The sequence below is a fragment of the Sturnus vulgaris genome, chromosome 13 (assembly GCF_052056855.1).
Source record: "Sturnus vulgaris isolate bStuVul1 chromosome 13, bStuVul1.hap1, whole genome shotgun sequence".
Lineage (NCBI taxonomy): Eukaryota > Metazoa > Chordata > Aves > Passeriformes > Sturnidae > Sturnus > Sturnus vulgaris.
This window is the reverse complement of record NC_142255.1, coordinates 13,594,528-13,618,887: the sequence shown is the minus strand read 5'-3', so window position 1 is coordinate 13,618,887 and position 24,360 is coordinate 13,594,528. Positions and strand designations below refer to the sequence as shown.

Genomic DNA, 24,360 nt, shown 5'->3' with positions numbered 1-24,360 from the left:
GCTGCCAGAAGTCTGTCTCTGATTAGCAATGTTAATGGAGTATTAACATAAGCCACGCCAGCAAGGGAAACTGTAGAACACATTATCATCAGGAGAGCCAGCTGTGTAAAGGCGTGTAAAGATGATGATAAATGTAGTTTGTGGCTTGGGGAGCTGGTTGCTGAACTGCTGCATCCCCTAATCCAGAAGGAATGGAGCGGGAATGGACACACCAGCCTGCTGTTCTCTGTGCCATGGTACCAAAGAGAGATGGAGCAGACAAAGAGAAGAGCAGATGTTACCTTCACAGGGAAAAGAGATGCAAGGGACTTCCCAGCCAAGTCAAGACTTTTGCTGTCACAGGTTGAATACTTTTGGCTCAGCTCCATCTTTCAGCTGTTCAGGATTTTGCCTTTTGCAATTTCTGTGGAAGATTGATCCAGGATCTAAATATTGTGATGTCTCTGATTTCCACTCTAAACATTTCCAGAGATACTTTGCACTATTTGTTCTGGTTTTGTAGGTTTTTTCCCCCTCTCAGCTCAGAATATGTGAATAGTCTGGCCTGAGAGTGAGGCTCAGAGATGTTGTAAAGCTGCTCGTTTCCTTTATTTTCTTGGATACTTCATTGTCAAGTATTGGTCATACAAGTACCACAAATCCTCACACACTTGCCCCACCATATCCCTCAGGATGTCAATACTTTTTTTCTCTGCTTTTGTACTTGCAACCCAGAAACTTCAAGGGGGAAACTCAGTACATCTGACCCATATATTGTGGTGGTTTCTGATTTGCCACGTGGAGAGAGCAGTGAGCTCTAGATCAGCTCGGGAGTGAAATGCTTGTGCTTCAGTGTGACAGCACCAATAAGTACCTTGTAAGACAGTGCTGAATCTACTGACATGAGCTTGTTTGCACCGTTTTCTGGTGGAGCCACACATTTCACCCAATGACCTTTTTGACATTTTCCTGGTTTCCCTCCTGCAGGAACACTTCAACTGTGAAGTGCCATACTCTGCTGAACAAACTTGGCATCTCATCAAGCTGACTTATTTGGTATGTATTTACACTTGTAGAGTTTAGTACTCTCCTGGCAATTGAGCTTCCTTCCTGCCTACATAAATATGATTTCATTATTAGCTTTGTTTAGTTGTTGTTGTGCATCTGTGTGCTTTTCTTTCCCAAACTACCAAAGAGAATTGCAGGTGTTGATCTCAATTTGCACCCAAAGCATCCTGAACTCTCTACCTCACCTGCCAACTCTAATAATGAGCAGCACTCTTGACCTCCTGCCTAAAACAACCCATGAAAACTCACCCCTGTAGTTTTTTACACTGAGGAGCCAGTAAGTTCTGTTAGAGCTGTGGACTCTGTGGTTTTGTTTGTTTGTACTTAGACAAAAGTACTGGGTTTGTCTCAAAGGCGCTTTTCCGGCTTTTCCCTCTTGCACTTGGATCTGCAGTGTTTACTCAAAACAGTCTGAGCCAGAGAGGTTGCCTTTGCACAAAGGGCCCCGAGGTGCGTGAGACTCGTCCTGTTTGAGCTCTTGTGAAGTGCAGGAGAAGGTGTTATGAGCACGATCTGGACAGGAAATAAAGCTCTTATTCCCACTGTAAATGCTGTCTAGTGGAGCAGGTCAGATGAGAGATCTCATACAATTGCTCGTAGTGTTGAGCCCTCCAAGGGTGTTGGCAGCCTCTGCTCCCACAGACAGGAGTGGTTGGCCACGCTGATCAGGCTTTGTGGAGGCAGGTGACAACTTCCAAAATGCCTCCTTGCATGACAGGCTAGCTTCTGCTTAGGGGAAAATGAAGAGCCAGTGGTTGGATCTCCACTTTCTTTTTCAGCCTAGACACTGCTTGGCTGTTTCTGGCCCAGGCCCTGCCAAGGCAGCTGGCTTTGGCACCTCAACAGAGAGGCAGATGAGCTATAAGCACACGACTTTCCACAGTTCTGAGTTAAACCAGCTGCTGTGCCTTTAGAAAGGACGAGGCAGTTTCTGCACAACCTCTGGACAATTCTTGTTTATTGGAAAATAACCATAAGGCTCTTCTAAGCTCCAACATCACACTCATTCTATGAAACCTTTGCTGGCTGGAAGAAGATATATTTGCATGCACTGGAATGAGGATGTACTGAAACTGGGCTAATGCCAGAGGTCTGTGCATGCATTATCTTCTCCATGATCTCACATCCCATGCACCTGTAGTTCTCTCCAGGGATTCTCAGAGTCAAAGGAGAACTGTAGGAAGTGTGGCATTCACTTCATGTTCAGTCTTTTATGGGAAAAAATACTGCAGGTGACCACCACTTGAATGACTATTCTAGATTTTCTTGCAAGCTTTTGCAGTGTTCTTGCAGAGGAAAAGATTTCCTGCGTATCTCTTGGAATTAATTTCTGGTCTGAATCCCAGGACTATGTTTGAATTAATATTTTTTCTTCTAGAAAAAAAACACATCTCACTTTACCAGGTGGGGACCTGGCACTGTAGAGGATAGAGAAGCTGCTCGAATGAGGGTAGATTTGTTTTTCACCTGGGAAGAGGCCAACAGGAAAGGTTTTACGAGATGAAGGAGAGACAAAGAAAGAAAGTGAAACCAAGCAGTCAACTTGGTAGCTGCAATCTTTGATCTGTGGCTGTCTGCAAACAGCATCGCAGCTCTGTGATTAGATGTACATGATCATTACGTGTTGTACTCTCCAAGCAAGCATTGTAAATACAGCACAACGTATTCTGCTTCCTTCTGCCCAAATATCTTTTTTCATCTATATTGCATTAAGACCTTGAGGCCTATCATCAGGGAGAGAAAAAATACAATTTTCTTATTGTACAATGCATTTCATTCCCAGCTGCTGTATTAAATTTATTCCTATTTGAAGTGGTGTCTGTGAGTATAAATCATTTAAGTTTATATGTTTTTGTTGCTGTGGCAACTGTTTGACTAATTGAATTCCAAAGTGTCTCTCTGTATTTCAGAGCTATGATAAAGGGCACACAAATTCTTAGCAGCAGGAGTCTGAAATGAGGAGGGGGGTACAGGCAGCCCTGTCAAAATGACATGTCCTCAATCTCCTGGGCACAGGCTTGGCAGTGGTACCTTTGCAATGGGTGGGGAGGAGGGCAAGGGCTGGGGAGGAGCCAGATCTACCTTTGAGCTCTCACTGTGGGTACCAAACTCAGAAATTATGTTCATGCCCTAAGCAGAATGGATAAGGCATGGAAAGCTTCTAACTTGGCATTGGGAAGATCATATTTTACCTCTGTGTCTATTTTCCCCATAATTCATCAATTCTCAGTGGACATGAAGTGCTGGTGTGCTTCATGGTTATAAACAAGCTCAGGTTGTAGTAGGTTCCACTTCTTTCCATGGGGACTTTGAACGAGCTCCTGGGGCTTATTTACTGTCTGGGATCATGCATGTGTTCCTAAAGGATTTCTTTCCCTGTCAGTTTTTAGCAGGAAAAGGCTCCTCAGAGCTACACCAAAGGACTAGGGAATACTGAAGTGTCCTGAATCTCTCCAGAGACAATTTCTACCCTGTTCACTCACTTTTTTTTTTTTTTTCCCAGCTGCAAAGCAGAGGTAGATGTCCTTCTAGATTGAAGCAGGAGGACAGAAGCATTAAAACTTAACTCTTTGCAAGAGAATTGTCCTAGGTGGATGTAAAGAGCAATTCTTTTGCAAGCAGAATGTTCCAGACAGGAACTAACCCACCTGTGCCATTCACTGCTTGTGGCAACTCCTGTTGGCGTGCAATGGGCTCCTTTTTTTGTGTGTTAATTATGTAGGTGTTTATTACGGCCACAAAACGTTAATAGAAAGCCTAATGGAAATCATGCTGGCTAATGAGAAGCTCCTGAATACCTGCTGCTTTCCTCTGGGAATAACAGAAGCCACAATTCAACTGGAAATTATTTGTCCCATTCCTGCCCTGTGCTTTTACCTTGTGATTACATCTTGCTGTTAACCTTTCATCTGACTCTCTCTGGAACCTGGGGGAAGGCCAAGACCTCTCCCTTCCCCCTGCCCAGAGGGCATGCAGGGGTCTGCTTGCCTTCCCTGCTTTCTAAAGGGTAATCTGTGAAGGGTTTTATGGAGCTTGAAAAGGTCACAGGGAGCCCTGAGTGGATTGAGTCCTTCCATTGTCCACTTCCCACAAGGGATGCTGTCCAGTCTGGGGCAAGTGCCTGTGGCCTGACAGCCTCTTTGGCTGCTGTTTATTTTGGTGAAGTTTATTTCCAGCCCCTTAGATGCTCTACCAGCTGCTGCATGTTTCTGAAACCACCTCATCCTGGACAGACAAAGGCAAACTGCAACAGGTGCTGGGAGCAGGCAGAACAGGGTGACTCCTACGGAAGTTGGTCAAACTGGGATTTTGTTTTTCTTTATTGCATTTCATCTGCTGGTTTATTATTATGATGCTGAGAAAGGAAAGGGAGCTGTCTTTGATGAGCAGTGAGGTGAGGCCTGGTTTGGCACCCCAGAAAGCAGCAGGAATGAATAACTAGTGCAGCATTTCCAGGGAAAGGAGCAAATTCCTGTTGAACAAGAGCAGGAGAAGACAGAAGAAGGTGGGTTGGAGTAGGGTGTGTGTGTGTGTGTACAGGACAGGGAGGGGTGTCACACTGGGAGGCTACTGATGAGAAAGTGAGTGTGTGCTGGATTAGGGATGGGATGTGTTGACTTTTGGGAGAAAGGGTGGATTTGGCTACGACCAAAATATGCCTTTGTGTTCACTCACATGTGGAGAGCATGCACCTCTAACTTCCATAGGGGAGAAAAGGAAAATAAAAACCAAAATCAAACAGAAATAATTTTTAAAAAGCCCAAACTCAGAAGGAAATATCCACTGGAGATACTGGAAAGCTGCATGGTTGAAGCTGTGAATGAAGTAAGAGACTCTCCTCACCAGGCAATACGGGAACTCCCAGTTGGGACCAAGTTTCACATTTTTTCCCTGGTGGGCAGAAATTGAATGCTTCTGTCTTTGCCTGCCAAAAATAATAGTTGAAAAAAAATAGTGGTCTTACTGCTGCAGGAAGAGCCAAACATTTCCCTCGTGGGCTGTCTGAAAGAACAGTTGTGAAAACACCAGATTTCACTGTAAAGGTGGGATTTCTCAACGGTGAGGAGCTGCAAATGAGGCATGTTGCAGGGTCCATATGGAGTTGCTGGTAGGAACTCAATACCAGGCTCTTGGAAGCATTTCAGAAGAGGCTTTCGGGAAACAGCAGAAAAGCAGTTCAAATGACTGGCTCTCAGTGATACATAACGCTGTAAAAATAGCATCTGAGCATCTCCTGTTACCTGGGCACTGGTACCCAGATCCTGTCGAGTGATTTCTCTGGCATCCATTCTCCCTGCCTTGACTTTAACGGGTTGTGCAGATTATTTTATGATCAATAAATATCCAGGCAGACACTGTGAAATTCCAATCAGAAAAATTTACAGCATTAAGGCAGATATTGTATAGCAGGATATAAATAAATAGAAATTGTCAGTCAAATTTCTGGCAGCTGGAGTCTGGTGTCAGTTGCAGTAAATTAAGTGTTACTTCACAAATCATCTTTATTGTTTTTTACAGTAAGTGTATCTGTGCAAAGAGGGTTCTTTGCAGCTTGCAATGGTAAATATCCTCTGGTTCCTGTGACTTCCTGGAATCAAGGGGAAGCAAGTGACAGCAGTGGATTTTGCCATAATCCTGAGATTTGTTCCCAGCCCCAGGACTGGAGCTGAGTTTGGGTGCTGAGCAATGCAAGGAGCAACAAGCCAACAACATGACAGGGAAGAGTCTGGATCTTTTTAAGCCAAAGGGAAATTTCTGCAGTCTGGGAGGGCTGGTTGATGTAATGGTGCAGAGATCCACCAAAAGGGGAGGAGGAGGATGGACTCCTGTTGTCTCTACCAGGATGAAGGGAGCTGTGACTGGTGTAGGCTGCACCTGGAGGTAGGTGGGAAGGATGAATTGGATCAGTACAGAGACCATCATTTACTGCAGTTGGGACAGCATTTTACCTACAGATAATTACCTTTTGTTAACAACTCTTACTGGTCTGACCAGCAACATGAAATTCCTAAAACATCATGTGAAGGTTTCTGTACTGTTGGGATAGCTGGAAACTGCATAAATTTCAAGTGTCAGGTTTCTATGAGTTAAAGCTGAATGTCCAACACGGAACAGAGAGGAGAGGAGGACCTGCTGGTGGTAGTTTTGTACTTTATTTGAGAAGAGAGAGCTACATAAACTATGTCAGGAGGGTACAGGTCTACACATAGTTTCATCAATCAATAAATGGAGTTGTTAACGTAACACTGAGGATATGATACTTTGAAGAAGACATAGACACATGACCAAGGAGTATTTACAGCTCTAACATACAATATATTTATACTTGAGAGAGATTCGTGTGCATCTGTGCACACAGGTACCACTGTGCACACTGGGTGCACGCACACGCACACGTAAATAGGTATAAAAGGCTTTAAAAAAAACCTTACATAATTCAAGAAATGAGTCTGCCTGGCATTTGCAGCAACTGACTGTTTTCAAGGTGGAAATGGTTCCAGTTTGGGGTGGTCTGGAGTGGAGGTTTCGGTCTGAAATCTCTGTTCTCCATCGGTCATTGGCTGAACCTGAAGCAGGTGTTGGGTGTGTGGAACGCTGGGGTGGGGTGGTGACAGGGGATGTGTGAGGTGGATGAAAGGGAGGGCACTGGAGTTATGGGAAAGAGAGGATGCACAGCCTCTGGGGCTGGGGTAGTAACACGGAGATGAAAAAAATGACCTTTGGTGATGCCATTAAATCATCCTTTATACTAAACATAAATTATCGACACAGTATTAAAAAAATAATTTTCTGTTTCATTTCAAGGCTGGGGAGAGAGGAAGGGCCAAAGCAGGGCAGGAAGGAAGGGAAGGTCTGGGGAGGGTAAATACCTCAGCACTTTAACAGGTCCCTGGACCTCACTGCAAATTCTTAATTTAAAAACTCTTCATGTAAGCGTGACTAACGCTGTATCAGTCATCCCCTTCCAGGGTGGCAGCGCACTCGATGCTCATGATGTGGCAGGTAGGGGACAAGCAGGGACCCTACCTTGGCCAAAACTCAGATCAGAGTTCCTCATCCTCTGAGTTGGAGCCAGTGGAGGTGGGGTGGGAGGCAGAGATCACAACTTCCTTGCTCTCACCAGATTCTCCCTTAAGGGATAAGCTGGCTTGCTCCCAGCAGAAGAAAATGGTGAATTTTGGTTTGGAGAAGGGGACACTGTGGTTTGGAGAAGGTTGAGAACCATCAATTCACTTGCAAAATGGCAAATAGGACTCATAAGATGCAAAAGAAGCCCCAGACTAAGATAAACGTGGATTGGTGCATAGTGTAAAAAAAGTCTGCCAAGTAAATAGAAATCAATTCAGCATAGATCACCAGAGGATTTGTTTTCTGCTCGTGCAGACTTTCTGTGACATTAGCAGAGATTAAAATAAGCTGTTTTAAATAATAGTAACAACACAAATGCCATCAAAATGTCTTTCCTCTGAGCTGCAGCCCCATCCTCCTCTCAGTACCAGCTCGCCTGCCAGAGTGAGCTATGGAGCAGCACCTTCTGTGGGCCAAGGCTGCCTGCACTGCTGAAGGGCAATTCAGCTGGGAGGAGGAGCAGTTTCCTGGAAATTAAGTCTGCCCTTGCAGATTTCTGGAAGGTGCATGGGGGTTTTTTGAGGCCAGCACAGGAAATCAGAGTGATTTTTCTGCCTAGGCCATCATGCTGCCACACAAACCACTGATAGACAGCACTGCTTCAACACACAAACCTTGCAGAAATTACCAGAGGCAAGGGCACAGTGCAGCCCCTAAAAACATTCCCAAACAGCCTGGAAACACCAAGAGAGCCTTCACCCAAGAAGGTTGTGTATCCTCAACTTTTAACTGGGAAACCTTGCCTCCTTGCCTGACCCAGAAGATTCAGAGGGAGTTGCAACGCTCTTGGAAACTTAAATAAATGTTGATTGCTTGCCTGCCCAAAAATACTTCATTTCTCTTGAAATAACTTATATAAAACAGCACTTCATTAAGACATGGTGGGGGAAGGGGAGGTAATTTAGTATAGTTATTTATTTATTTTTGTTCTGCTTTAAGCCTATCTATGTAAAGCTCTCATGCAAAAAATTGCCTTCCCGTTTAGCTGAAAATTTAATGGACACTTCTGAGAAAAAAATAATAGAAAACTTTAAAAAAAGCCAATTCTCCTTCACACAAGGAATTAGCTGGTTGCGGGGGTTGAACAGGAGGATTGAGGGGAACTAAAACAATTTAGTCTGTTAGTACTGAAACCAGAGCTGCCAGAGAGCAAAATAAATGCAGTTAAAGTTATGATGTTTGTCGAGTTTGAAGCAGACAATGTGGGCCTGGAGGATGCCCAGCAGAACTGAAGGTTTGGAGAAACCTTCAGGACTCCTTCAGACGAGCACACATCATTCTGTAGGGATTCTTTCCTCACATCTTTAGTTCTTCCCGAACTGGGGCTGTCTTCCACTTCACCACAGTTCTTATCTTTCACCACCCTCTTGATCAAGACTCTTCAGTGGGAATCAAGTCCTTGTCCATTTCCTTCCTCTCCCTGTGTCCTAGTAGCATCATTTGTTCTCTAAGCCCCTAATTAAATTATCTTTGCCATCCCCTGCAAGCTCATCCTTTCTGACTTCCAGACAGCCCTAAGCATCAGAAGCCTGATCCCTCATTTTCAGTATTGCTTCTTACAAGTTTTGAAGTGTCTCAGGCACTTCCCAGCCCTCTGTCTCTGAGTGTCCATCCACATGTCCCATTGTAGTAACTTCCAGTCACAGCTGGGGAGTGTGTGGGAGGTGGGATACAGAGGAAACTGCTTCTAGACAGCAGCATATGTTGAGTGGGGGAAACAGCCCAACTTTCTGGCCTACTTTTCTGGCTCTTTTTCTTCACACTAAATTTTTCGGGCACGTAATGCTCCTGCCCAACAGCTTCTCACCACGATGAATAGGTCCATGAGATGTTCAAACATAATTTGAGGGTATAGTTTCATTAATATGATCCAGGAACAGCTGTGGTATGAAATCCCAAATATGCAGGCTGAGCAAGATGAACACTGAGACACTTGCCTTGTTTTCTCTGAGAGATAAGACTGCTTCTCCATTTGGAGCCCTGCCTGTTGATGCCTGCATGACTCTTCACCTTTGTTTGGCTCTTCAAGGCCAGGATGGATAGGGCTTTGTGCAACCTGGTCAGGTGGAAAATGTCCCTGCCCATGGTAAGAGAGTTGAAACTAGGTGATTTTTAAAAGTCTCTTCCAACCCAAGCCATTCTATGATCCTGATTCTGACAACCCTCCACTACACAGTAATGTGGTGGTTTTTTGTTTTTTGGGTTTTTTTTGAAAATAACTTTCAGTGGCCATAGCGTCATTTATATATCCCTTACTTGCAATTTTCCAAGAGATTTGTCTGTTTACCCTTTACCAACAGTAAATGTAATTGATGGCTGAAAACTGAATCACATGATGCTTCCAATAAAATAAGGATTCTGTTTCTAAAGGGCTACCTGTGTAATATTTCTCCATTTGTCAAACTGTCTCAATGGATGAGAAGATAAGAACCTTTCATAATCCAAATTAGAGATGGAGCCTTCATAGGTGAAACACCAGTGCAGGAAAAAGTGAAGCAGAGAGTTTAACTATGAAGGAAAAAGTTGGTTCTCTCTTGCATTGGAATGACTGGTTTCTGTTTTAAACCATCCCTCCTCCATCACTTGAAAACAAGGTACCAGATAATGATTTCACACTAGAAAAAAAACCATGGGAGGGAGGAAGGAAGGAAGGAAGGAAGGAAGGGTGAGACAGCAGTTCCCCGGGCAGTGAGGGGATGAGGGGGCTCCTCCAGCCCGCAGCGGCGGCCGGAGCGCCGGGCCGGGCCCTGCGGGCGCTGCCGCTGTCCGCGGTGCTGATCCGCAGGGACGCGGCTGCTGAAACCTCCACCTTACCAAGACACCGGGGACTGAACTGCTCTAGGCTCTTTGTGAGCCCTACTTGCACCAATTAGGGGTTGTAATAAAAATAAATAAAAATAAATAAAATAAAAGAAAGGGCACACCAGGCACTGGCTACTGAAAGGTGCTGGGCTATAAAAAATGTTGTATCATCCAGCAGGATTTGGTCTCTCTCATCCTGTCCCAAATCTGCCTCTTAATTTCAGTTTCCAGGAAGGCCATAAGCCAGGATTTGTACTGTATTAGCAGGAGAAGGATAAAAAGGAAATTAAAAGTGAGAGGAGGTTTGTAGGATATAGAAATGCTCTTGTCCTGGTGGCCAATGTTCTTGGTTACCAGGGTGAATATTCTGTGTCTTTTCTCATGTACAGCAGCAGATTTTCTTATATTATGAACCAACCACTGTCTTTTCTAATGTAATGTTTGTTGGTTTGTTGGGGTTTTTTTTCCCTCTTGATCATTTCTCTTTCTCTCTCCTGCTGTTCTGTTCCTAACACCTGTTCAGTGCCTCTCAGTATCTACAGCCTTCACTGACTTCAAAGTAGTGGGTCATCAGTGCCTTCAACATTTAGCCTGGAGTTGCACAAGAAGGTTCAGCTACACAGGAACAACAATTCAGTCTCTTGCTGATTTCTATTGTTTCAATCTAGCTACATAAGAATGAGGCTGGACTGGAACAGGTCACAGCCGGAATCAATCCCAACCATCTCTCCAGCAATCAGAACAACCTGCTGGGAGCTGAGTAACGGCTGAATTCTTGGTGAGAGAAATTATAGGCATAAAAACAAAATCAAATATACTCTTGTGCTCATTCAACATTTCAAGGCATATTTATAGGTACTGCTGTATGGCATCTTAAATTTCGGAGTTTAAAAAGAAACTGGATCACTGCTGTTGGGGAAAATAATTTTTCTGTTCTGTCACTTTCACTATCTCTGCCCCTGATGAAAAAGGGAGAGAAAGACACTGAATTACACACCCATTCAGCCCCTGTCATCACTTCTTTGGGCTATTCGGATATTCCTGGGAAGGATCTGTGAAGATAAGGAGATCTGAAGGTCATCTGAAGGTCATTCCTCAGAACTGGAGTAGGAACAAGAGATCTGAGCAGGAATCTGAAACTCAGGAAAAGCTGGGGATCTCTTCCTGTATGAAGCTGGCAATGGCTCACTAGGTGAACAGATAACTTTGCAGTCTAGGTCCTAGCTGAGTGTCTTCTTTAGACTGCTCCACTTTATTCTTCTTCCCCTGCACCCAAATCTTGCTGTCAATGGGAGGAAAAGCTGAAATTTTACCACTGATGAAAATCTCTACACAGGGGAGATACCTCCAGCTTATTACTTCACTTTTACTTTCAAGAAGACAGAATGTGTAAGAATATCTTAGATTTTAGGAGGGAGAATATCCTTCAAAGAAATTCCCAGGAACACTGAAAAATGGATCCACATTCATTATAGAGAGGTGAGGCAGAGAGCTGCAGCTGCCAAGGCCTGTACTTGTAATGGTCTGTGAGAAAAAGCACTGAGCAGCTAAGAGTATTTGTCTTGGGAACTGTAGTCACTGAACCTTGGGTGGGAACCAAGCTAAATCAGCAAACTTGCTGTTGGTCCAGGATCAGAACGAGCTAAAACTCCTCTATCACATGCCTGAGACTCAATTACTGTGTAATCTCTGTGGCATAGACATCTAGGAACCTCTGTGGATAGCAGATGGCTGCTGAATGGTGAGAGCAGATGACAGATTCTGGGCAGTGCTAAACCAGAAGACCTCAAATCCTGATTACAAAAGTCAGTTCTTGAGGTTAAATCAAACCAGGCACCTGAGCAGGAGGGATTCATGCAGCATTGCACAAAGCCTACACACTACCAGACATGGGAGGGCTCTTGTAAATAGTTCCACCTCCCCTCCTCTCCTCAGCACACATTCACACACGCTGCCACATACAGCAAAAAATATCAAGGTTATATGTTTCCTGAAACATGGTTGGCTGGATAAATACACTTACAGAGAACTCTTTGTAAAACAATAGCAGAATGAGTAACAGTGCATCGCTGCCATGGGAAATAAAAAGGAAAGTAACCCAACTGCAATTCAGCCAGAATCATTCCAAACCCCAAAGGTTGGCCTCTTTTTTTTTTCTTTAATGTGTCTGACATTTTATGGCATCAATAATGCAAACAAAGAGGAAATCATATTTGCAGAACACTAATGCACGGATGTCTAAAGCGAAATACAATACTGATTACTTTTTAAATGAAGCCACCAGGTTTTGATGTGCTGTGGTGTTTAAATTGGTCCATCAAATTCCTTCCAAAGCAAATTCCAGTCCAAAGCAAAAGCTTGACCTTTTCTATAACCTTGGGTAGCCTTTTCAGCTGTATTCTGATTGGGGGTAATAAATGTTAGTTTGAAGGAATCTTCCTGATGGGTCGAATTACAGAAATGTCACAGTTCCTTCTGAAGATGAGGAGAAACTGAAGATATGTCACCTCTTCACAGACTGCCCAAAAACTTTGGCAAATATAATGGCAAGCCTGCTATGAAGAGCTGTGGATGAGAGGAGGGATGGGCTCTGAAAGAGATTTTTAGAAGTACTTTCAGGATTTTGCCCTTAGGGCTAGTGTTTGATCTCTTCAGCACCTGATAGCTTTTCTCTTGCCTAGAACCTCCTGCAGATGACTGCAGAGCAATGTCTGAGTAGGAAATAAGTGTATTAATAAGCTAGTGTGGCACAAACACACAAAGAAACCTTCCCTTCCTTTTCTGTATTTTTTAATATGCCACTGTTCGTTTTTTTTCCACAAAGTGAATCTCAGAGATGCATCTTAAGAACACAGACAGGCTTGTCTCTGCCAGCACAAAAGTGAAGAAGCTGTTGTGGTCCTGTATGGGAAATCCCACTGCTCAATCTCCTCTTACAGCAAAAGACAGAAGGACTTGGTGTCAGGCCTATGCTTTCAACTTATCAGCAGGAGCATTCATTTCCAGAGCCAAGAGGCTTCTTTTGCAATGTCCTCTGACTTGCACTGAGTTAACTGTGTGAATTTCTTTAATTCATGCAGTTTTGGTTTGGTAGGCAGCGTTCATTGTGTGCCTATGTGCTGGTGAGTAGGATTGGATGCCACCATCTCACATCAGCTGGGAGTTTGTCTGCCTTTTAGATCACATCTGATCAGAGCTTTGTGTTTGGGGATTGTATGTCTTGGAGTTAATCAGTGCAAGCAGCTAATTGCCACTAGTTAACTAGTGCCTTTTAATTAGGACTGTACTGCTGGCTGGATACATGAAGGGAGCTGTTTGTCACTGGCAAAAATTTCAGCCTTGTGATGTAAACCTCTTTGGGGAATTAGAAGAAAAAAAAAAATATAGGCCAGAGCTATTGTCGCATTAGCACAGCAGAAAATCAGTTTCAGCAGAACTGGCCTGGATGAGGTTGGAGTCACACTTTGCTGGGGTCAAAAATGATAGCGGCTGTTCCCCGACCCTTTCTCCTGTGCAGAAGGGTGGGACACTGTGGGCTTCAGCTGGGATTTACAGGAGATACCCCACATGCATTACAATGAGCGTTGCTGTAAAATTCACTGCACAGAGGTTAATCTAGATGTCAACACTGCCTGACAGCAGTGAAATTACTCCAGGGCAGTGCTCCTTCTGAAGTCTTAATATAACAGTCAATTCCATCCTGCCTGCAGGAAATGAAAGTTTTCTGCTTTGTGTGCGGAATCATCCGGCGCCAATTTTCTCACTGTTTGAAGTCCAAACTGTTTGTGGTCTTGGGATTCACCTCACATTAAGACTTTCACTTCATTTAAAAACTCTGCTAGTCAAGTCCTGAGAACTGCAAGGACAGGAGCTGCACAGGGAGAAAAAGAAGAGGGCATGGAGGGAGAAATCTGATCTCACCTACCACGTTGAAATCAAACAGCTTTATGAGTCCTCTGCGCTCAGTAAAGGGAGAGAATGCAGAAACTCAGTTATCTGAGTATCAAGCAGCAAAGACTGGAGAGGCTGGAAGCCAGCAGAGAGCAAGAGAAAGCATGCAAGAAGACATTTGGACCTCCCAGAGCTATGATTTTCTTTAGAGGTATTTCAGCCCTTCCCTGCTGGGACCTTGTCCTAAGCAGCAAGTAGTTCAGCAGTTGAACTCCCCTCAGAACAACTGTTCCAGTTTTCAGCAGTGGGATCAGTCACTTGTGCTGGAAGGGAGAGCAGTTCCTGTGGAGGACTCCTGACAGTGTGGGGAAGCATGGTTAGATTTGTGATGCCTCTTTTCCCCTTGAAGAGATGCTAAAATTGTGGGAATAGCAGAAGGGAGGAGGAGAATAAATGGTCATTCCTTTAGTTTGAAAAGAGATGTCAGATTGAGTCTGTGAGAAACCCAAGCCACCAACATGAAACTGACCTACCAGCTTATTTAACTGTTGGGGAAAGCTGGAATATTTTGTCCTTCCTTCTCTTCAGTCTCTTATCTCTTTCCTCAGTTCAGTTTTTCAAAATTGCAAGCAGTAGGACTCCAATCACTTGTCTCAGGGAGCAGTTTCATGGCTCAGTGTTGCATTGGAAAGGAAAAAGACGCACAGGAGAGATGGAATACTCCTCTATTCCTCCCAGAGCAGCGACTGACATCTCTGCCTGTGTCATTTATGACACTGCCAGCCAGAACAGATGTTTTGAAAACACCTACTTTCTCCAGGCTTGAAACTCAGTATCTCTGCTTTCAAGGACAGCAGCAGAAGGAAAAGAATTTTTTAGGATTTAGCAGCTATGTAAACATTAAACGGGTACTGATGTAAGAGATGCCTTGGTGCAGGAGTGGAGAAGCTGCCTTAGAGTTAAGCAAGTCTATCCACTCCTGAAAAGCAGTGCTGAGAGGGGAACTTTCTCTTCTTCTATTTTTGATACCCATTTGGAGACATCACCGTTATGCCAAGGCTCCATGAGCCCACCATCCACCAGAAAGCCACTGAATGCAAATGGAGAACAAAACTTTTGGGTTGCACCAAGACACAACTGTGCCTGTGAGTCTCATAGCAGAGGAGCCCTGTTGATGTCCAGAGCCTTCTAGCTATCAGAGGAGCCACCACAGTGGGGTATCACAGCCAGGATCTCCTTTATCCCCTTGCTTATTCTCATCATTGCCTTGCAACCAGAGAACACACCTAGAGCTGTTACACAGACATTGGGTACAAGCCATGGCTGTAGTGCTTCAGCTGATTCCTGGCCAGATCAAGAAAGGGTGTAGATACTCCCTAGGGAGGGAGGAAATTAAAAAGATTTTTTAAAAGCTTCTTAAGATGACATGCTGAACAAAATACTGTCTTCACACAGACTGGCACATGAATGAATGCTGATCAAGTGTTCAGAACTACCTCTGGGTTTGGGGCGTTCGTGGTGACCATGCCTGCATTCTTCAACCCATATCCTGAGCTAAGGAAATCTATACATTTGAGTTCTGGGAAATAAGAGCCTTTCACATGGAAGGAAACAGCTCATATAGCATTATACTTCTGTCTGTGCCCCTGAAAAAACGTAACTTTTCAGACATTCTTTCAGTTGCATTTTCTTATAGGAAAAAAAATCACAGAAAAGCACAAAGACTAGTGATTTTGTTTCCTACCTGCATAAATGGTCCCTTGATTTTATTGGTTTCTGCCTCATTTTTAAACCAGTATTTTCCCAGCTTCATGGCTAACTTTTCCTGGAGCTGCAGTACATTGCTATTTTCTTTTGGTTTTGCTTGCATCCATTGTGATACTTAAAATTCTACACCACACTCCCCAAATCTATCTTGATTTCCCAACCCAAGACACTCAGTTGCCTTCTAAAACCAGCTTTTCCCTTTCCTTGGCTCTTTTATTCCTCCACATATTTTCCCACCTTGTTCCACCCACTCTTGGGGACAAGCAAACAGCTCAAAGCTAACGATGTCTCTCAAGCAAGCAGCCTCTTTAAAAGCATTCCAGTTTGAACATTTGTCTGGGCAGCGCAGTTCCCAGAGTCACCCGTCTGCAATTCAACACCCTGCAGACCCAAGGATAGGCAGTTCAGACTTTTTCACCCCCCAAAATCCATGCACTGAGGGACATCTGAAAAGGCCAGATGGGCGAGTTTTGCAGGAAACAGGATGGACTTTCAGTCTGCATCTCTTCCCTTTGCTACATTTCAGCTTCTGTCTTGCAACCTGACAGACTGGGGTGGAAGTAAAAATAATATGAGGAGAAAACAAACCAGGTCGCTTATGAGACCCTGAGGCTGGAGCCACATTCACTGCCTGCAGTTTGCAGCCCTGGCACAAAATTTCCACCTGTACCATGCACCAAAATAGCACCTTCGTTTCCAAGGAAGCATCACTTCAGTGACACCCTTGCATGATTGAGCTGGTACAAGCAATTTTAATTTTTAGGGAGCAGCATGCAGTGGGGACAGGGAAGACCCCATGGCCCCTTCTCAACTGTGCTCAGACTGCTGTTCCTTCCACCTCCCTTTCACAATTCCCTTGAGAAAACTGCAGATGGAAGAGGCTGGGTGGTGGGAAGGTCTGGATGTGCTGGGAATTTGGCCTGGCTTGCCCCAGAGCTGGGTGAGACATGTTGGTGTTCCCAGGTAGCAAGGATAGCTCTCTGCTCTGAGTAGAGACAGGGCATAGGGAAGCATCTCTCTGAGAAATAAAGAAGCATGAACTCATTTCTCTTTGACTCCAAACACTCAGATGTTGATACTCTGTGAGAGTTTCCCCCAAAATCTGCTTTTCTCCCCCTCACACATAGCCCCATCGCAGAGCCCCTCTTCCTACAGGGAAGATCACCTGTCCATGCTGATGGGAAGCTTTCTTCTGCTCCAGGAAAGGTGCTTCAGGAAATCAGGTCTCAGGGTGTTCACCAGGAAGGCAGCACAGCTGCTTTCCCTCTTCCCCTCCAAAACTGTCATGCCAAAAAGGAATGCAGCAGTTTCTATCATGTCTTTGAACACAAAGCAATCTTCTCCTTGCTCCCAACAAACCTCCATCCAACAATGACAGGCCAAGGGGGCCAGAGCAGCAACAGAGCAGATGTCACAGCACAGAACTGCAGCTTATCCAGCTCTTCTGAGCAACAGTTCACAATTAACTCTGACAAAAGGACATTTCTCCAAGGCAGTCACTGCAAGTGGTAGGGCTAAGAGTAAAGCATCCAGAGCCTGAGCATTGGTCTCAGCCACTTACCATCTTCTGGGGATCCATAAACTCTCCTCACAGGCCACCTAATCCTAAACATGCAGCGTCAAGGCTCGGTGTCACACTGGGCTCCTGAGCTCACCTCGTTGTTGTGACAGTACAAAGGGGTGGTGAAAGGGACAGGGTGGTGGTGCTGGGGAGGAGAGGAAGGAAGAAAGAACTGAGGAAGGGAGGATGTAGCTGCTGTGCAGCTGTGAGGAGGGAATCTCATCAGCTGGGAACCAGTGTCTGTAGGTGACTTCATAGTGTAAAAGCCCATGACATTGGCCAAAAAAGAAATTAGAGCATGACAGTGAGAGAGAGGTGGACAAAATTGTGGCCTTGCACAACCTGGCACAGTGCCTGAGAGCCACAAGAGCAAGAAGTCACTTGGGGTAAGAGATAGGCTGCCCCAGGAAAGGGTTTTCTTCTGGAGATGCTGGACAATTAACAGCCATTGTTTGTTCTCTCCCTGTGCTGAATGTCCAATCCTTTCAGCCAAAGCAGCCTGCACAAAAAGGGAGTCAGGCTGGGGCCAGCAACCTTTTAACCAGTCTTTTCCCCTTTCAAAGTTGAACCTAAGTAGGCAAGATACCCTGTCCCAAAAGAGCAAGATCCTGCTATGGAGAGGCATGGCACAGTGTTCCTGTGTGTGGACTCCTGGTGCTGGCCCACACCTTTATCCATGACCGCGCCAATGCTGGTGATGCTGAGAGCACCTGGTGCCTGTTCAGTGGCACTCTGTTCAGGCCCCATCACCACAAGTCTGTCTTACTGGCCCAGATCTCTCTAACAGGCAAAGTTCTGTCCTTACTCCCACGTGGTCACTGCCACCCATCATCTCCCACCCCAGGCTCGCAGCACTCGCTTCACAAGCACAGAATAAACCCACAGCTGCAGTTGCCACCACAATCCTCCTTTAGCAGTGTCCCCTGCCTCTATCTGAAACCATCAGACAGGTCATGCCAGTGCCATGAGTGAGATATTGATTGTCAGGAGGCATGGGGGATGGGGAGAGGATGCAAGATCTTCCCTTTCAGTGCAAGCCGTAACCTAGCTCCCCTTGCATCCTGGACATGACTATTATTCTGGCCATGGGGAGAGAGCCAAGATCCCTTCTCTGTCCCCTCTTCCCCCATCTGCATTGCCTTCCACAAGTGCCACATCCGAGCAGGCTATTTCTGTGCTGGCAGTGGTTGCCTTCTCAAAATTGCCTTGACAATGCCTGTGCCGCCCGTTCCCTGCCTCCTGAGAGCAGCTGCCAAGCTGAGGTTCCCCCTCATCCTCCATTATCAATATGAAAAAAAGGCCCAGAAAGGTTTTGTGTTCTCAGCCCAGTCCGGACAGGCAGGATTCAGCATGTGAGTGAGTGTTTCCCCAGGTTGGGATTATTTTCTGCTCCGGGGAGATCGGCCATAGCGAGGATGCTGCTGTCTCTCCCTCCCTGTCCCCACCACCCCCTGTTGCTGCCTGTCAGGCCTTTCTCCTCATTGGGATGCAAGGCTGGCCGCTGCGGCCATCCGCTGAGCCGTCTGCTCCTGAAGGCACCTTCCCCTCCTTCCCCCCTCCTCCCGGGGCTGCCTGTGGAGCTATTCTTCAGCCTCTGCATTTCACAGCAGCTCAGAGGCAGATGCATCAATCCTTTCAGGGGATGGGGACGTGAGGAGAATGGCAAGGGAGCTGCAGGCAGGTGTTGGTAGGTTCCCAGCCATCTCACAAGCCTGGTCCCCCTCCCTGTCCCCCGCTGGCTTGTGCCTGAGGCTTGGACTGAGGCATGGGGCAGGAATGAGGAAGGGAAGAGGAATGGGGGGGAAGAGCTGGGATATGCTGACCCCACAGACATGCCCAGCAGGGTTGCAGGCATGTTCCCAGCTATCTGCACCCTGTAGCCTTTACCCGGTGCAGGTAGCAAGGATCCCACCCTGCTCACTAAAAGTTTACACCGGGGGCCAATTTGGCCCTGGTGCAGACAGCTGAGGGCGGGCGAACAACCCCATGGCTACCAAAGAGCCGTAAGGGCGGGGAGGAGAGGGGCTGTTCCTCCCAAAGTGACGGGCTGGGTGAGCAGTACTCCTGCCTCACACACTGGCATGGGATGGGGATGATTCGGGACCGGGTCCCCAGGAGTCCCAGGAGCAGCCACTGCGGTCCCGCTGCTCGCCCAGCACTGGCCACGGGGCAGGAGCCCGCAGCCTGCGGGAGGGGCGGCTGCACCGGTGTGTGTTTTACCCGTAGCTGCCACAATCCTTTGACTGTGTGTTCAAAAGCCTTGAGTCTGTACATTTAAGAATCAGCAAATTAGAAAAATTGTCCTGAAATGTTGGAGGGGGGGGAAAAAGGCAGGAAGGCAGAGAGGGGATGAGGAGGGACTAAGAGGGAGGGAAGGGGTTGGTAAAAGAGAGTTCATCCAGGGGCACTGCCCTGGCTTTGTGCCCATCACCTGCGGGCTGGCAAGGACGGAGGGAGGCAAGGACGAAAAGGGAGGACTGATTTCACACATTCAGTGCATATCATACAACCAGGGCAAGGCTTTCTTCCTGGGGCTCCTACCCAGGATGGCATCGCTGCCATGGCCAGTCTAGAGCCCTGCCCAGCAGCCCGAACCATTCTCACAGCAGGGTTACATTTCACTGCTTGATTGCTCGGGGGAAAGATACCTTCTCCTTTCTTTCTGGTTTTTTTTTTCCTTTCTTTTTAATTATATATATATTTTTAAGTACTTTTTTCTCCCTTTTTTGTTTCTTTTTTTTTTTTTTTTTTTTAATATATAGTCTCACAATTTTCTGTAACAGCAGCTTCTTTTTGTATTGGTGTGGAAGTTATATAGAGAGAGATATCTATAAATATATATAAGCCAAACTGCCTTACAGGTTGTTGTTCTGTGGGATTTTTGTTGGTTTGCTTTTTGTTTTGCTTTTTTTCAGTGTTGTATGTGTAGCAGGCACTTGAGTTTATATGAAGATGTTTGCTTGGGAGCTGAGGGGCAAAGGGTTTGGGAGGAGGAGAAGGAAGGAAGGACGGGAGGAAGGAGCAGGGACTTCAAACAAGTGGCCACTGCTAGCCAAGGATGTCCAGGTAGATTGGTGTGGCCTTGCCCAGAGCATGGAGGATCTTGTAGATCTCCTTGATGTTGAGCCGTTGCTGAGGTTCCCTCTGCCAGCAGCCCAACATGATGTCATAAACCTCCTTGGGGCAGACTCGGGGCCTTTCCAAAACTCGGCCTTGGGTAATGCACTCAATGACCTAAAAGAAAGAAAGAAAAGAAAAGAAACACTGAACACCAGCTGGGCAGTTTATGGAGGATGTCCTGTCCCTGATACTGCTTGGCTGATGTGGCACCATTCAGTGAATGGGAGCACTGAGAAGCCAAATCTCAGATCTACACAACCTCAATGCTCATCTGTTTGTTGCTAGTGATAATTTTACCATGAAAAGTTTGTCTCCAGCTGCAGTTTTTCAAACTGCAAAAACCTTCCCTGTCTGACACCTACCTACCTCAATGCACTCTCCAAAGAGGAGGTCACAAGCAAATGAAATAGGTTTTAATTTATGATGTCAGTTTTTCCGGCTAAATGAAGAAGGAAACAAAGTCTTAAAATCCCCAAAGTACAGTAATATTTTGCACAGCTGAAATTATATTTTTCTTGTCTGAAAACCAAGCGTCCTTTCCTTTGCAAAGCCCAGGAGAGGTTTATAAGGAAGAGTTCAGAGCATCTTTTCCGACATACTTCTCCTCTTTCTGCCATAGAAAAGCAACTAAAAGAATGAAATTTCATGTCAAATCACATCTGTGAGATGGAGAAAAAAATTTACAGTGCTATCACTCAGTTCTGGGTCAGATTGGTGCTGCTAATGAGAAAAATGTGAGGTCCTGGATAACAGTAGAGTCTCTTCGGAAGGATGCCATTGGAAAGGACTCTCCTAAGGGTCTCTTTGTGTATTGTTTACAGGAGGAATGAATGAAAAGGAAAGGGAAATATGAGTTTCCAGAGAGCTGCTATTACTGCCTGGCCTCCTTGGTTGGGGTTGATGAGTCCCAGCATTGCAGCGCGAGCGGCCTGCCACGCTCTGCAGATAAACACCAGTCCCAGGCAGCGTGTTGAGGGAAGCCACCCAGCAAGAGGTGTTTGGAGTTTATCATTTATGAATAGTAATGGTCCCACCACGCAGCTCGAGGGATACTTATCACTGTGCTGTTTGCATACAAATACAGAGGGGAGAGATTAGGACCTGCTGAAAGCGAGGAGAGCAAGACACAGCATGAAGAGAAGCCTGCATTGCCACAGAGCTGCTGGCTGCTCACTGTGGGGAGGAGGTGAGTTATGGTTCCTGTCAAGACATCCTGGACATGCACAGGAGCTCTGTGCTGGGCTCTTTCTGTCCAGGGGAAAAGGAAAGGTGTAGAGAGAAGTTAATAGACTGGCTGAGTGGTGCCCTGCCTCGTTCCTCTGCTCAGAGATGGTATCTCCCAGCCTTGCAATAAGCTGCTAAAAATGCTATGGGAGAGTGAGGCCATGCAGGTGGCACAGGAGGGAGTGGGCATCCCAGCCTTGCCAATGCCAAAACCCAGCAGGGGTGATGCTAGGCCAGCCTGGTGCTTGCTCCTGGTCCAGTCTTGGCAGCCAGGACCTTGTCACAGGCTCATTGACTTGTCCCTCCATGGGCTCTGGCACTGCATCTGGGCTGCCACAGGGACTTGCTCTGATGCACACCATCCAGGAGCTGGTGGAGGTGTCAGTCCTCTGCAGCCACATAGGTTCTGCCCATCCCTCCACAAACTGTGAAAAACGAGACTGATGGGAGCTAATGTGGCTCCCTCTCATCAGGATACTGTGGCTAGCAGGCAGAAAGAAGTGGACACACCAACAGGTAAGGGAAGGATGATACTTTATCCCAGGGATGCTAGCAAACCAATACACCCTCAAGATTTCAGGTAGGTATTTTCAGCCCCACTGCCCTGCAAAGGAAACTGAGGCAGAATGCCTGGGCAAAGCTGAGCTGTCACACTCCAGTGTGCCGACTGCCCGTGTTCAAGCTCCATGTGCTCATTTGTGTGTGTTTGTATTTACCCTCACAGGGAAATGCAAGAGCAGCTCATTAAATAGCGTGACAAATAACTTCTGTCGCTGTCGATTCCATTGTTTGTGCCTCTAAAATGTTTGCGTGTGCTACTTTGGGATATACAGTCAGGCCCCATTGAGCACACGAATGGGCAAGTATTAGAGCTGTAAAGCAACACCTTGGATTTGCCATCTCTGCAACTCACTTAATTAAGGGATCTGTACCCAGAAAGCAGAAAATGCACATTTTTCATTACAAAAGGTGAAATTTCTGAAATCCATTAGATACACAGTAGGATAAAAATGTTCAAGGTTCCCACACACTGCTATGTCAATGCATCTTTTTCCTCTTCTATAATACCTCCTGCTATTCCAAGCAAAAATCTTCCAATGCATTTCTGCTGATGTACCTCAAACCTCAGCAGTGACACCCTGCTAATCCTAGCCAGCCTTCCCTCAACATTTTTACAGAGCAGCTCTGTCCTGGTGGGCCACAACTTTTTCTAGTCAAAGAAATAACAAGGGCAAACAAGCTCCATGGGTTCCACCCTCAGTGAACTGGGGCAAACCATATTATAGATATCCCAATGGCAAAAACCCCAAGGAAATGTGCCATATGTATGTAATGCATATATGTGATATATCAGGCTTAAAACAATTTCTCTCAAACTGGAGCCTGCAGTGAGAGCTTTAGCTACAAAAGGAGAAACCAGGGAAAATTCAAGGCATGACTTAGATCTCAGCAATAATTTGGGTATCCCCAGTTCTGGCAGCACCCTGGGAGTTTGTGAGATATGACAGATAACGTCAGGAACTTAGCAGCAAGAGGCTGAGGATTACCCAGTACACGGCTTTGGTAGAGCTCTTTGATTCCTGCAGACCTCAGTTTTCCCAGCTCTTAAACTGAGATAATGACACTTATCCTATGGCTTCACCATGGGAGTGCCAAGGAGGGGACCATCCGTGCACTAATTTCTTTGCAAACAACCTGGAAAGGAGAGATGGCAAAAAATACAGTTTTCAGCTGAAGTGTCTCGGCACTGTTGTACCTCTGTGTTTGAGAGCTGGAACCAGGGCTGCTTCCCGTATGTGAAAATCTCCCAGAGGATCACCCCGAAGCTCCAGACGTCACTCTCTGTTGTGAATTTCCTGTACATGATGCTCTCCGGAGGCATCCAGCGGATAGGCAGCATGGTGTGTCCTCCAACCTGGGTGAGGACAAAGGCACAGGGAAAGCTGAGTGAGGGCACCCCTGAGGAAGGGGTCATAGAATCAGATCATTGAGTCAAGCTCCTGGCCCTATGCAGGACACCCCAATAATCACACCATGTACCCGTGAGCATTGTCCAAATGCTCCTTGAGCTCTGCCAGGCGTGGAGCTGTGAGCACTTCCCTGTGGAGTCTGTTCCAGTGCCTGAGCACCTCATGTCACGTCAGCCCTGACATGATGTGCACAAACTCAGGGCCTCCTTGTGAGCTACAGCAACAAGGAGCTGTTCCAAAAAGCTGGGCTGGCTCCTGCCTCCCCTACCACTCATGGGTTTACCCACCAATCCCACCTGGTTAACGCAGGGAGTGAAATGTATCAAGATAAATTACATCCTCTCCACCCAAAATGGGCTGGCAAGGCAATCAAATGCAGAATGCCAAGAACATACTCCAGCCCCACAGTCTGGTGAACTTGGACACAGAGCAAGAGCAGTCAGTAAAGAATTTCAGGGCCTCAGTACTCTGAGATACCCAGCAGAGATACAGCATGAGGGCTGTCCCTCTTCAGAAAGGTTCTCTAAAGCCATGCACAGGCATCTGTGCATCACCTAATTGCATGAAAGGTTTTGTACTCACAAAACTGTGCTACAGGCCTTTTCAGAGAATGCTTTCCATATGTAAATGACTGCAGGACCACACTGCAAAAGGTGGTCTGTAGGTAAAGAACAGGCTCTTACAGGTAGGGATATGGTCATCACTCAATGGAGGAGGGAAAGCCAGCCCCTTTGGAGAGTTTGGAACGGGGTGTATAAAATTGGGGTATGCCAAGCCAGGGAAGGGCACTTCCTCAGGTAAGAGTCAGCCCTTCTGTAAGGCACACGAATCCAGCAGGTGCACAGGACG

At 46.1% G+C, this 24,360-nt stretch overlaps 1 protein-coding gene across 2 annotated transcripts in view; it reads right to left on the bottom strand.

Moving 5' to 3' along the window:
- Positions 1-19,863: 19,863 nt before the first annotated feature.
- The window catches only part of NTRK3 (neurotrophic receptor tyrosine kinase 3), a 204,164-nt gene continuing 199,667 nt past the window's right edge, over positions 19,864-24,360 (bottom strand). For both annotated transcript variants that reach the window (XM_088172617.1, XM_088172618.1), the window contains 2 exons: positions 23,298-23,456; positions 19,864-20,431 (listed from right to left, as the gene is read on the bottom strand). In XM_088172617.1, coding sequence (XP_088028743.1) covers positions 20,246-20,431; positions 23,298-23,456 — 345 coding nt within the window. In that variant the 3' untranslated portion in view covers positions 19,864-20,245. The remainder of the gene's footprint in view (positions 20,432-23,297; positions 23,457-24,360) is intronic.